Genomic DNA, 13263 nt, shown 5'->3' on the forward strand with positions numbered 1-13263 from the left:
AGTGAGTACTAAGCATAATTTTACTAAACCACAGAATGCATTTTAGTCAAAATAAGAGTTGGGCGGATTGATTTTTTTTTTTTTTATTGTTTGCAGTGCTAAATTGAACTGATGATGAATTAAATTCAATATTTTCAATTCCAAAGCCTTCATCCACTCCATATCCCCCTACGTTGGCCTAAAACTTTGTGCCTTTTAAACATTTTGTAAATGGGTAAGACTCCACTTTTCTAGGAAAATGTAGGGTAATATGTCAAATAGCAGAAGAAGCCTCCTATGGGCTCCCCACCTTAGGAAATATATCTCTGACCATCTCAGACCATGCTTACAACAGAGCTGGGGAGTGGTGATCTTATCCAAAGTATAGAGAGCTTCAAATAATCATTGTTTCATTGAGCGGTTACTAGGAAGTGAGAGACAGGGAAACAGCTCATGGACTAAGGCTGTTCCCTATCTCTCTAATAAATGTAACATCTTATTTGAACTGACCCCCTTAGGAACTTAGTCCACTCCTGGCTATGTTTGTAATTGGTGCAGTGCTTTAAAACCTCGAATACTGCTTTCAGTTTCTGGGGGGCCATATCATTTTGTATCATGGAGCATAGGAAACCTTTGAACCCAGGGAGGAAGAGCGAATCAGTTGAGCTAACACCATTCCCAAGATTTAGGATTAAGCATGTGTGGAATTTGGGCTCTTTCACTGGTCATTGTCAGCAGTTATTTTGCCCTTCCTGTGTTACCTGACTTGTCTGAGGCTAAATGTGAATCAGTTCATCATAGTATTTCTTTCCACCGAGCCAGCCCGCCCTCCCTCCCTCCCTCCCTTCCTCCCTCCTTCCCTTCCTGTTTTTCTTTCAACAGAAATAGCTTTATATAGGAACAGCCATTAGTGTGGCATACATCACATAAGATTGGTTCTTTTTCTTAGGTCATCAAAGCATTGCAGAGGGTTGATAATATGGTCGGCATGCTGATGGATGGTCTAAAAGAGCTGAATTTGCATCGGTGCCTGAACCTCATCCTCATTTCAGATCATGGTATTTCAATTTTCATCATTTACCCTTCAAGTTAAATGTTGCCCCCCCCCCCCACAATTTACTTGATGGATCATTGTTTCATTATTTTATCTTATTGTTATAGTTAATTCTTTTTTAAAAAACATAGTTTCATGTGGAAAGTCTTTAGGAAAACATAATATTAAATATAAAGTACAAATGAAACACAGAATTCACAGAAGTCTAAGAGCCTATCAATAAAAATACATCCATGTTCTGATTTGGGGAAAACCTACACCAGGAATTTGAATAGTTAAGAAAATTATGTCATATTAAATTTTGGTAAATCTATTCTAACAATTTAGATTTAATTTGAACAGATTATTATGTACCTTTTCAATTTGTTTTAGCATGATAAGTCCGACTTTAAAAAAATTTATCTTTATTGTTGAAATTATTACAGATGTGTTCCCCTCTCCCCCGTTGACCCCTTTCACCCAGAAAAAAGTCTGACTTTGGAGGCAGTAAATATTAATTTTGGCACTATTTTAATTTCACTTTTACTTACTGTGATCTTTATAATACATGTTTTTATATAGCCTTGGGACTATAGAAGTGGTGTGGATACAAGAAAATAGAATACAAGTTCTTTTTTATTATTCTTTTCTTGTTGTTATTGTTGTTTGCTTCAGAAATTATTACTGAAAATTATTTCTAGAAACAGTCCTAAAAAGTCATATCCTAAGGAAACTCTAGGCCTGGAATGAGAATAAGAATTTTATACTCCCAGTTCATATTCTGGGTGATTTGGGGAAAATAATGAGGCTTTTATATTTATTCTAAAAATGTGATATTCCTCCTCACTCTCATAAAGACATAAAGATATTATTTATATATATAAAAGCCTAAGTGACCATCTGACCGTTCAATTGGTAGCTATGATGCGCACTGACCCCCCAGGGGGCAGATGTTCAATGCAGGAGCTGCCAAGCTGCGGTGACTTGGCAGCTGCGGTTCTCAGGTAACACACCCAGAACCAGAGAGGAGGGAGCCCGATTCTGGGTGCGTCACCAGAACCACCCTTTCACAATCCAGGACCCCTCGGGGAATGTTGGAGAGCTGGTTTCGGCCCAATCCCCTCAGGCCAGGCCTGGGGACCCGTGCACTGGGCCTCTAGTGGTACATAAATAAGAAGAAACATTAAACTAATTTTGGATAAAGGAAAGGGAAAAGATTTTTTTAAAAAGTAAAGTGGTAGATATAGCTAGGATTCTGTGTCTTACCTATTAGATATTTAACATGAATACTGAGCACGTGTTTATTGAATTAAATTCAAGAAGTGAAAGACATTTTGTTCTACATGTTAAATTTTTCATTCAAGTTGCAACATGTTTTGGATTTTTTTTCTTTTTTTACCTAGGCATGGAACAAGGCAGTTGTAAGAAATATGTATATCTGAATAAATATCTGGGGGATGTTAAAAATATTAAAGTTGTATATGGACCTGCAGCTCGACTGAGACCCTCTGATGTCCCAGATAAATACTATTCATGTAAGTATAGCTTTATGCTGACCTTGAATATGATGATATCTAGACTATATTCCTCTAAATCATGATATGTCTAAACTAAAGAGTATCAGTCCTAGCTAGTTTGGCTTAGTGGATAGAGTGTTGGCCTGCAGACCAAAGGGTCCTGGGTTCTATTCTGGTCAAGGGCATGTACCTTGGTTGCAGGCTCCTTCCGAACCCAGACCCTGGTCAGGGATTATGCAGGAGGCAACCAAACAATGTGTTTCTCTCACATCAATGTTTCTCTCTGTCTTTCCCTCTTTCTTTCACTCTCTCTAAAAATCAATGGAAAAATATCCTAGGGTAAGAATTAACAACAAATAAAAAGAGAATCAATTGAAGTTAAATTCCTTTTCATGATTAAAAAATCTCCAGAGCAAATCTTCCCCTCAGGGGGCTGGATGTGAGGTTAGGTCTAACCACCATAGTATTCATGAGCTTCGTACAATTTTATGTTATATTGTGTGTTTTGTTTATATTAGGCTCAAGATTACTTGTACAAAAAAACTTAAGAGAAAAGTTTAGCTACATTTATTCAACTTTAATTAATGACATTCCTTTAAAATAAATTACTCAGGTTATAGAATAATATTCTATTATAAGGAAGAATGCTGACAGAGATGATTAACTCTATAAGCAACTGATTTCTGTCCTCTTCTTTTAAACCTATTTTAAAAAGCAATGAGTGTATTTTGTAAACAGAGAATAAATTTTACATTTTCTCTTGACCACCCAGACTACCAAGAAATATTTTTAAATGTTTATTCTTTTGCAAGTCAAGCTTATTTCATAATTGTTTGCACTTCTGTTATACTCCTCTTTTTTCTTTGTTTGACAAGTTGTAAAATATTATTGTTATACATTGGAGAATTCACAATAGTAAGGCTATCAATTTTTTCTAAAATTAGAGGACAATTTTCCTCAAGAATTTTTATGTATACCCCTCTTTTTGATTACCGTCTTGGTAACTTTCAGATACTTAGGGCCATTTTGTTTATCTTTTTGTTAGAATTAACTTCTAAAATGGAGGGGGAAGAAAGCTCTTCTGACAGTTATCAAAATTGGAACCACATATACAATTATGGGATAAACATCAAATAGCCACACACAAAAAATGAGTTAGGTTTGGGCCCTGAGTGCTATATGTGCTAATAGGTACTATTGAATATTTATGATGAAAAAATAGATTTTGCTCCAGGATAATGATTATGTAAACATATTAACATAGTGACCCAAAGCATAGACTCTATATGCATAACAAATTTTAATTAGTATTTTTTATTTATTGATTTGGGGTGGGGGGGAGGGAGAGATAGAGAGAGAGGGAGAAACATGAAGTTGTTGTTTCACTTATTTATGCATTCATTGGTTGATTCTTGTATGTGCACTGACCAGGGATCAAACCATAACCTTGGTGTATCAGGATGACACTCTAACCAACTAAGCTACCTGGCCAGGGCCCCTAATTAGTATTTTTTAAATGTATAAGAGTAATATACAGTAGCTATAAAACCTCTTATAAAAACTGTAGAGGAATGGCAGTCCCAGAAATATTTAGGATGGGATGGCTAAACTTTAGCCACACTCTTAGCTCAGTTAGGCCCTCAAGTTTCCCAAATTAAAGCAAAAACGATATATATATATCATATTCTATCTGGATAATTTTGTCAAAATTATGTAAAGTCTAACTAATTAGAAAACTAGACTGGAATTAGGTAACTGTGGGCTTGCTATGCAAACACAATTCCAAAACTATTCTACTTATTCTTTTTTTCTGAGTTTCTCTCTATCCCTCTTATTTTGAAATTCTGGAATTATCAGTGACTATCAAAGTATATAAAACAAAAAATAACAGTTTCCCACCCTAAGCTCTCCTAATTTACAGCTCAGTTGCTCTCTTTAGAGATGAATACTGTTAAGTTTGGAATGTGTCTCCTCAGATATTTTCTATGGGTATATAAAACACATTTATTTTAATTTTTATTCAGTGAAATCATACTAGCTCTAGTAGATGGATGCATGGGTATTTGACTGCATGAAGGGATAAATGGATGGATTACTGGGTGGGTTGACAAATGGATAGGCAGTTGGATAGATGGTCAGGTGGAGACAATTGGATGGTTAGGTGGATGTTCTGTAACTTGCCTTTTCATTTGACTGTGTGACATAATTTCATTGGCTTGGGTGGGGATTCCTAAACATCTATCTTATTTCTGTCAATGGATAATATATAATGACTTAAATGAGCTGTTAGAAATATTGGCCTTGAATCTGATAGTCTATATGTTTGTATTATTTTTATTTCTAATTGTAGCATACTATCAATAATTAATTTTTTATCTTTGTCCCCCTTCAGTTAATTATGAAGGCATTGTCAGAAATCTTTCTGTGAGTATCTTTATTGTTCTATTATCTAATTACTGTTAGTTTTGTATAACATATATTTATAAAACGTTCAGTATTTGTTGTTGTGATTATAGAATTAGAATTTTTGAGTAACTGGGCCAACATTTAAATGTATTGTAGATTTTAAAGATCTTTAAGGACATGTCCCAATAATTTAGGTTTGAAAGTTTTAAGAATTTGTTTATTGACATTGTTAAATGTATGTGATAGTACAAGAAAAGCATAATTGAAAACAGTAGAAGAAGAAAAACCTACAGCTGTGCCACCATAAACACTGTTAGCACCACAATGTATTTCTACCAGTCTTTTTAAATGCCTATTTTTTAAGTAAGTTATTGTCCTGGTGCTGAATTATCTGGACTATTTTATTTTACTTGATAGAAAATGTTCACTTTAAAAAAAATTCCTTTAAAAATATTTTTATTGATTTCAGAGAGGAAGGGAGAGGGAGAGAAAGATAGAAGAAACATCAATGATGAGAGAATCATTGATTGGCTGCCTCTTGCAAGTCCCCCACTGGGGATCCAGCCGGAAACCTGGGCATGTGTCCTTGACTGGAATTGAACCCAGGACCCTTCAGTTTGCAGGCTGACACTCTATCCACTGAGCCAAACTGGTGGATAAAATTTTCTCTTTTGGATAAAACTCTTACAATTGTAGTTATACGAGTGTTTGAAAATAAGATCATCAGTAGTAACTCAAATATAATCTTGTGACACAGTCTACGTATCCTGGAACATCAATGCAGTGATTATGGTTTCATATAAAAATAAGAATATTTAATAGCTGGGAATATTTAACTTGTACAGTATACAAATAGTATGAACTCATTTATTTTTCCACATATGATTTACTGGGCATGCTGGTAAAATATTTGTGAGGAAAATTCATATGGAGTTAGAAAGCACTTTCAAAAAAAGTTTACACTTCAGAAAATCTGCAAATAATGTTTTTTCTTTGCCTTCTATGATTTTAGTGCCGGGAGCCAAACCAGCACTTCAAACCTTACCTAAAACAGTTCTTACCCAAGCGGTTGCATTTTGCCAAAAGTGACAGGATTGAGCCCTTGACGTTCTATTTGGACCCTCAGTGGCAACTTGCTTTGTAAGTTTGATAACCTCCCAGGTAAACTTAGCCTACTAGTAATTCAATAGGAAAAATGCACAAATATGATTCTCTAGACTCTATTCTAGGGTTTCTCAACCTTGGCCTCTTGACATTTTAGATAAGATAATATTGTGGGGTGTTTGCAAGCATTCCCAGCTTCTGCTCACCAGATGAAAAAGTTGTAACCATCCAGGTTGTCACCACACAGGCCAAAAGTCCCCGAGCAAGGGAGGATCACCTACAGCTAAGAAGCACTGCTCTGTCCACTTACTCCACAGTGATCATTTCTTGTGCTCCAGATTTGTGTTGCCACTTGCCATTGTATCTCTTCTGCACATTACAGTTATGCCTAATAATGTCTTCAAATCCAGCAGATAATTGGCAAAAGCTCTTTACCTTATAATGACCAATTGGCTTCATCGTTATACACAGTTATTTTTTCATTCTTGTTATACTGATCTATCAATAAACCTGTTTATTGGTGTGTTCAGCAAATTATTTGCATCATTAATATGGTTAACATCGCAAAATTTGATCATTAACTCTCTTGATGGTTGCCAGAAAGCTAGGGTTGAGGAATATAGGTAACAGAATTGCACTGTCTCAACTTTATGAGAGACCTGCGCTTGTAGCATTTGGAAATATGAAAGACCAGATGGTTCTTACCCTCGTGGGAGAATTAATATTTAGTGCACATCTATTATGCATCAGACATTTCTTTAGGTTAAACCATTTAATTGTTACAAACAATCTAACATGACAAAATTGAAATCAAGAGAAGATAAGTAAATTTCCAAAGTCACAGCTAATTATTATCACAATCAAGATTCAAAACCAGTTCTGTCTCAATGATAGTAGGTTTTTTCCCTCTATACCATATAGCTTATAGTTGATTTGTCCACAAAATAAAAGAAAAAGGTGGCTTTTAGTGCTTTTTAAAGCCAAGTGATTTTACCTTTTCTTGGTTTGTTTTAAAAAATAATTACTTATTCTTTCTTAATGAAAATAATGTCATGGTTATAAATTTTGCATTGTGAGTTGACTTTACATTATTAATTCATATTATGTAAAAATTAGGAATCCTTCAGAAAGGAAATATTGTGGAGGTGGATTTCATGGCTCTGACAACCTATTTTCAAATATGCAAGTGAGTATACCTATTATATTTTTTAAAAATAATAGTTATAGCTGAAGAAAAGCTTGTATATAAAGTTTTAGACTTAAAAACACTGACATTATATGTCTTGAATGAGAATATTGAAAAATATACTTTCATATAGCTATTTTTCTTTGGTATGAATTAAAGTAATAGATTTTTGTTAAAATTTATATTCATATTTCATGAACATGTGACATATACCTCCTACTAAATTTCCAATAATTATCATATATATATTATGCTCCACTAACAATATTGCTCCACAGTAAATGAAAGACAATTTGTTAATATTTGAGAAGACATCATACTTATATTCTAAGTGAAAATAATACCTTAAATTTACTTTGCACTTAAAATTTTTAAAAATATACTCACAATAATTATCTAATTTGATCCCTGCAACACTGTGTGAGATGGGCAGGGTGAGGTGTATATCCCATTTCATAGATAAGATTAGATTTCATTGTACTATTGTTCTGAATGTCAAGTCACGAATTACGGTGAAGTTAAGAAAATTATTCTAGATGTCCTTAGATTATCTGTGCAATAGGGGTTAAAAAAATTCCCACCAAGTTCATTGGGCATAGTATTTTTCCTCTTAACATAATCAGTTTATAAATATACAATGTAAATAATATAAATTCACTTTAAAAAAATTATAATTAATATTTTTCATTTACAGTTAACATTCAATATTACAATTAGTTTCAGGCGTCACAGCATAGCTGTTACACATTTATGTAACTTACTAAGTGATTCCCCAATAAGTCTAGTACCCAACTGGCACCATACATAGTTATTATAATATTATTGACTATGCTCCCTATACTGTACTTTACATTTGACCAACTATATTCATAACTGGAATTCATAAACTGCTACTTTCCTGGTCAATCTAGGCCCTCTTTATTGGCTATGGACCTGGACTCAAGCACGGTCTTGAAGTTGAATCCTTTGAAAATATTGAAGTCTATAACTTAATGTGTGGTAAGTGAACAGGCAGCTTTCATCCCTTCTGAAAACAGCTGAGATAGGACGATCAAAAATAAGTTACTCGATGGGCACCTTTGTGAAGATGATGATGAGGCAAGATAGACCCTCACATTTCTACCTTTTTCCTTCCTGACCCCAACTCATTGAAAAAATGTGCCCAACATACTATCTGATTACTTATCTGATTCTTCCACTAAGCTGCACGTTGGTAAAGTACAATACCCAGAGTAGGGAGGTCTGTACATCCTCAGTGCTTGGTACTTTGCCGGGGCTCAATTATATGACCATTGAATCAGATCAGTGTGTGAACTGCGTCCAGCATGGCCAGTGGTGAACTTGAGGAGGCACGGTGAAGGATTAAAGAGAACAGGCAAGAGAATACAGTTGGGGCTAGGTGAATCACTGTGCCTGGATGAAGAAACAGTGGCCCTGCCTGTAAGCAGGATCTTTATTTTATGGTCAGATCACACAAAGCAAAACAAGGGCAACATGCTTACAATGTTCTTGTGAGTTTCAAATCTGCTTCTTTCCTGTTGTTGCCATTCTCTGAACTCTATCAAGCTTTGTTTTGGCAGCACTTGCTGCACCTTCCGCAGCCCACATCCCTCAGCTACCTAGGACTACAAGGTCAGACTATAAGGTCAAGCTTACAACCATTGCCTTTGGCTATAATTGTGCTGGGAGGGCTTTTCCCTCCAAGCTGGCCCCAACCAGGACTGGGCTGGGGATCAAACCTGTAACAGAGGCACACTCCCTTGACCAGGAATCAAACCATAACCCTTTGGTCTTCGGACTGACACTCTAAATACTGAGCAAAACCAGCCAGGGAATTCTGTGCCCAAAATAGTACTTTGTGGGTGGAATATTACATCTTAAATATTAATTTCTTTTTCTGATAATGATACTGGGCATTTACAAAACCTTAAATATGTCCTAAGTATAATTCTTTCAATGGGAGCTGATTTACATAAATGAATTACTAGATCTTAAAGTACTTAAAACAGTGCCTGGCATATAGTAAGTGCTTTATTATGTAAGTGTGTGCTATTACTATTATTAAGAGCATGAATCTTAGACTTGGACAAAGCTAGCTTTGAATCCTAGGTCTGTTATCTTAGTAGCTTTGAGACATTGAGCCAAAGGCTCTGATTACTCATCTGTCAAATATAGACAATAACTTATTAAATTGTTTGGAAGATTAAGTAAGAAAAATATCTTAGTATGGTGATTGGCATATAATAAGCATTCAACATATGCTAATTATAGTTATTACAAACATTAAAGTTCATAAAAATTCATAAAGAAGTACAGCATATACCTCAGTATTTCCATAAAGACTAGCATAGTTAAAAATACTCTAAATCCCAAGAGAATTTTAGAGTTCTATTTTAGGTAAAGAATTAAGGATTCATATAAATATGGTTTTAAATAATATAAATCATAGTACAAGTCTATTTATTTGATTTTGAAACTTTTAAGTAATCTTTACCGTTCTTGGAATTATGCAGACTTACTGAATTTGACACCTGCTCCTAATAATGGAACTCATGGAAGTCTTAACCACCTTCTAAAGAATCCTGTTTACACCCCAAAGCATCCCAAAGAAGTCGGCCCCCCAGCGCAGTGCCCCTTCACAAGGACCCCCAGCGACAACCTTGGCTGCTCGTGTGACCCCTCAGTAAGTGTTGCTGAGAAGTTGCGCCCAGTGTGTATGTTTTCATAGCACTTTCTGCATAGCATGTGCTGTGGAAAGACTTAATGATCAAATTAACATTTATGAGTGAGAGTAAAAATAATATTTATTTCTAATTCTAGTGACACATGCAGACTTTTTATTATTTATTTTTCCTCTACCTTATTTTTGCCTCTATTTTTATCCCTGGGTGTTGTGACTTGACTTGCAGTTTGGGGGAAGTTTAGCTGAGTCCTATTATCCCAGCAGTGAGGTCTTGATTATAAACCAGTCACCATATTCATTTTCCAAAGTACATCCCCACCTTATTTTAAATTTAGGGGGAAATTATCTTTTTGGAGTACAAAATGGATATATGACACTGTTCCAGTTTTCTCCAACTTTAATATATAGTTGTCATAAAAGGATGAAAATATGTGACAGGTTATGAGCAAAATTGATGAGATCCCTAAAGATGGAAATTTGGGGAGTAGTTGAATTTGTTCTTTCTATTTTGTTTTAGGCTTTTAGAAAGACTGAGGAGTAGGGCTAAGAATTTTAAAGTAGCAATTATATTCTCATCTTTCAATTAATAGTGTGCTTGTGCTAACAAGTTTGTCTTTTCAACTGTCATCCTTATCCCTTTATCCTCAACATAAAAAAATAATAATTTTGACTTGTACAAGATGGTTTTAAATTGTATCTTTGTTCTACAATAGAATAATTAATCTATAGATGTTGTTTGTTACAAAATTGAAACATGTATTTCATTCCTTAAAAATAGTATTATTAACTCTATAGATATTTCCAGTCATGGATTTTCAGACACAGTTGAATCTGACCATGGCAGAAGGTAAGGCATGTTTACTCTTCAACTTGGAATAGGGAAGCAGGCTTTTTCTCAATAGTGTGAATCACAGAGAACTTGTTTGGTGGCAATTTTTAGAACAGCTAATAAAATAAAGGGAGTAGTGGAGGACTACCTGATATAAAACATAGAGATTTCTTTGCTTGACAGTCTAGATGGTTAATCATAAGGAAAGAAGGGATATTTAGAGTGGAAACAGTACGCAATATGTTTAGTGGAAACTGAATCACTCTTTATGAACATAGTAGAGATCTTTTGAGATTTTGAAGATTTTTTAGGTTTATAATAAATCTTCCAATTTCCACTTAAAATACATGTTAAATGTCTATCTCACTGGGTTCTTAGTTAATTACAAGAGAGTATAAATTGAATCACTTATCTAAAGTTATTTCTTCATCACCTGTGAATGAAAATTAAGACTCTACAGACATCTGATGAAATTTGTTAGTCTGACTTGGATGTTCAGTGACACTTCAATATAGTGTCTGATACACTTGACAGATTCTCTAATAGATTAAATTACTTGTCTCACATTATTTTCCTGCTGGAATAAAAGGTGAATTCTGCACTGTTCTTTACTTGATCTTATCTGTATAAAATTCTATACATGTTCAGTTACAGAAACCTTTGGTGATCTCAAGGTGTTAAAGTGTTGTGATAAAGAATGACACTTTGAAATTTGGGTAGAACTGGGTTTGAATATGAGCTTACAAACTATGTCCATGGAAACAAGTATTTACTTCCTACCAGCTGCTGTTTCCTCACCTGTAAAATGGTTATATAATCTTAATTTATAGGGCTATTTAATAATTAAATTAGATGATGTCTACAAAGAACTCTACAAAGCACATGACACGGGGAAAGGGCAAGAAAACAGTCTATACTATTATTAAAATTCATTCAGCTTAGTCTCATAATTTCAGGTCTGCACTTTTGCTTTCCAAGTACACGCATTTTCTTTCTGGAGTACATCCTGAACAAGAAGTAATTGCAATAACGTTAAAGAATTTTAGCAATGGACTTTCGAAATTGCTGAAATTTCTAGCAGTTTCATGTTTATTGTGATAGCTTCATATTACATTGCTCTTTGGAATCTTCATGGACAAAAACTGCACTACTGAATCGCTTTTGTTTCCTTAATTGTTTATGGCGCTGCTCTTTGAATTTTTTGTTGTTGTTGTTAAAAACTATTGTTTCAGTATTTTAAGTAGGGGAAAGAATTAGATGAGTATATCAGATATTATCATGTAGTGCACTCTAAGTACATTGAAAAGGTGGTTTTGTTTTCCTCCTGCGACCCAAGAGAAGGTTATTAAGCGTGGCACTTTACCCTACGGAAGACCCAGAGCTCTCCAGAAGAGCGGCACTGTCTGTCTGCTCTACCAGCACCAGTTCGTCAGTGGTTACAGCCAAGACATCCAGATGCCCCTCTGGTCATCCTACACCGTGAACAGAAATGCAAGTATTTGCCACCCTTTTAGTTCTGTGTGGTTACTTCAAATGATCACTAAGCAAAACATTGAGAGCATTGTTTATCACTGTTAATCTTGGCTCTGTAATCACTTCTCAAATTAGGTCACTGAACTGGGAGTCAGAAAAATTAGGTCTCAGCTCTGCCAGTAACTAGCTCGTGACATTGAGACTTGGAGAATATTTCTTTTTCTGTGAAACGAGGCATGTGCAGTAAATTCTTCTCTCTGGCCTTTGGTTTAAATACTTTACGATTTTATTTTAAAATTTTATGAAATCATTTTTACAATCAGTCACAATTATTCATCTCTAAATGCATAGGTATGTGGGTACACGGATTTCCCTCAACTGCTCAACTCTTAGCAGATTCTCACTGATGGAGCAGGCTCAGTCGCCTCCCTGCATATACTATCCAACCACAGGCGGACCCCTGAACCAAACCAGGGAGAAGCTGGGGGTCCTGTTCACCCCCCAAACCAGAGGAGTCAGGCCTTGAGAGGAGAGAGGGAAAATGTCCCAGAATAAGATCACCATTCCTCCCCACTCCTGGCGGCTGTGGTGGAAAGAGAAATAATCAGAGATGTGCTTTGAAAGAGAGGACAAAGGGTGGAGATGAGATTTAGATCTTACTTGAGATGGAAGTTTTAAACTAGACTGACCAGCTTTTCAGAAACTGAAAGTATCTGGCAAGCTGTGCGATGTCCTTAAAAGATAGAGAGCTTACATGAGTTGAACTTAAAAAATAAAACTATTGTTGATATCACTGAGATAGCTAAATAAAAATATAAGGGTGTGTGTGTGTGTGTGTGTGTGTGTATAAAATTTCTGTGTTTAAAAATATATAGTGCACACACATTCAGATATTTACATAACATTTCTACCTTAAACTTGAATTAAAAAAAAATATATATATATATATCCTATCTAATAAAAGACAAACATGGTAATTAACCATACCTCCAACACGCTTCCCATTGGCTAATCAGGGTGATATGCAAATTAACACATTGTTTGCGGGTAGAT

At 35.1% G+C, this 13263-nt stretch overlaps 1 protein-coding gene across 1 annotated transcript in view; it reads left to right on the top strand.

Moving 5' to 3' along the window:
- ENPP1 (ectonucleotide pyrophosphatase/phosphodiesterase 1) overlaps positions 1-13263 on the top strand; it is a 77524-nt gene that overhangs the window by 54834 nt on the left and 9427 nt on the right. Inside the window, exons 15-23 of the mRNA XM_006778481.2 lie at positions 929-1037; positions 2416-2547; positions 4922-4953; positions 5948-6075; positions 7156-7225; positions 8137-8224; positions 9739-9908; positions 10704-10755; positions 12074-12228. Of these exons, the coding sequence (XP_006778544.2) occupies positions 929-1037; positions 2416-2547; positions 4922-4953; positions 5948-6075; positions 7156-7225; positions 8137-8224; positions 9739-9908; positions 10704-10755; positions 12074-12228 (936 nt within the window). The remainder of the gene's footprint in view (positions 1-928; positions 1038-2415; positions 2548-4921; positions 4954-5947; positions 6076-7155; positions 7226-8136; positions 8225-9738; positions 9909-10703; positions 10756-12073; positions 12229-13263) is intronic.

Source organism: Myotis davidii, unplaced genomic scaffold (assembly GCF_000327345.1).
Source record: "Myotis davidii unplaced genomic scaffold, ASM32734v1 scaffold147, whole genome shotgun sequence".
NCBI classification, from domain to species: Eukaryota; Metazoa; Chordata; class Mammalia; order Chiroptera; family Vespertilionidae; genus Myotis; species Myotis davidii.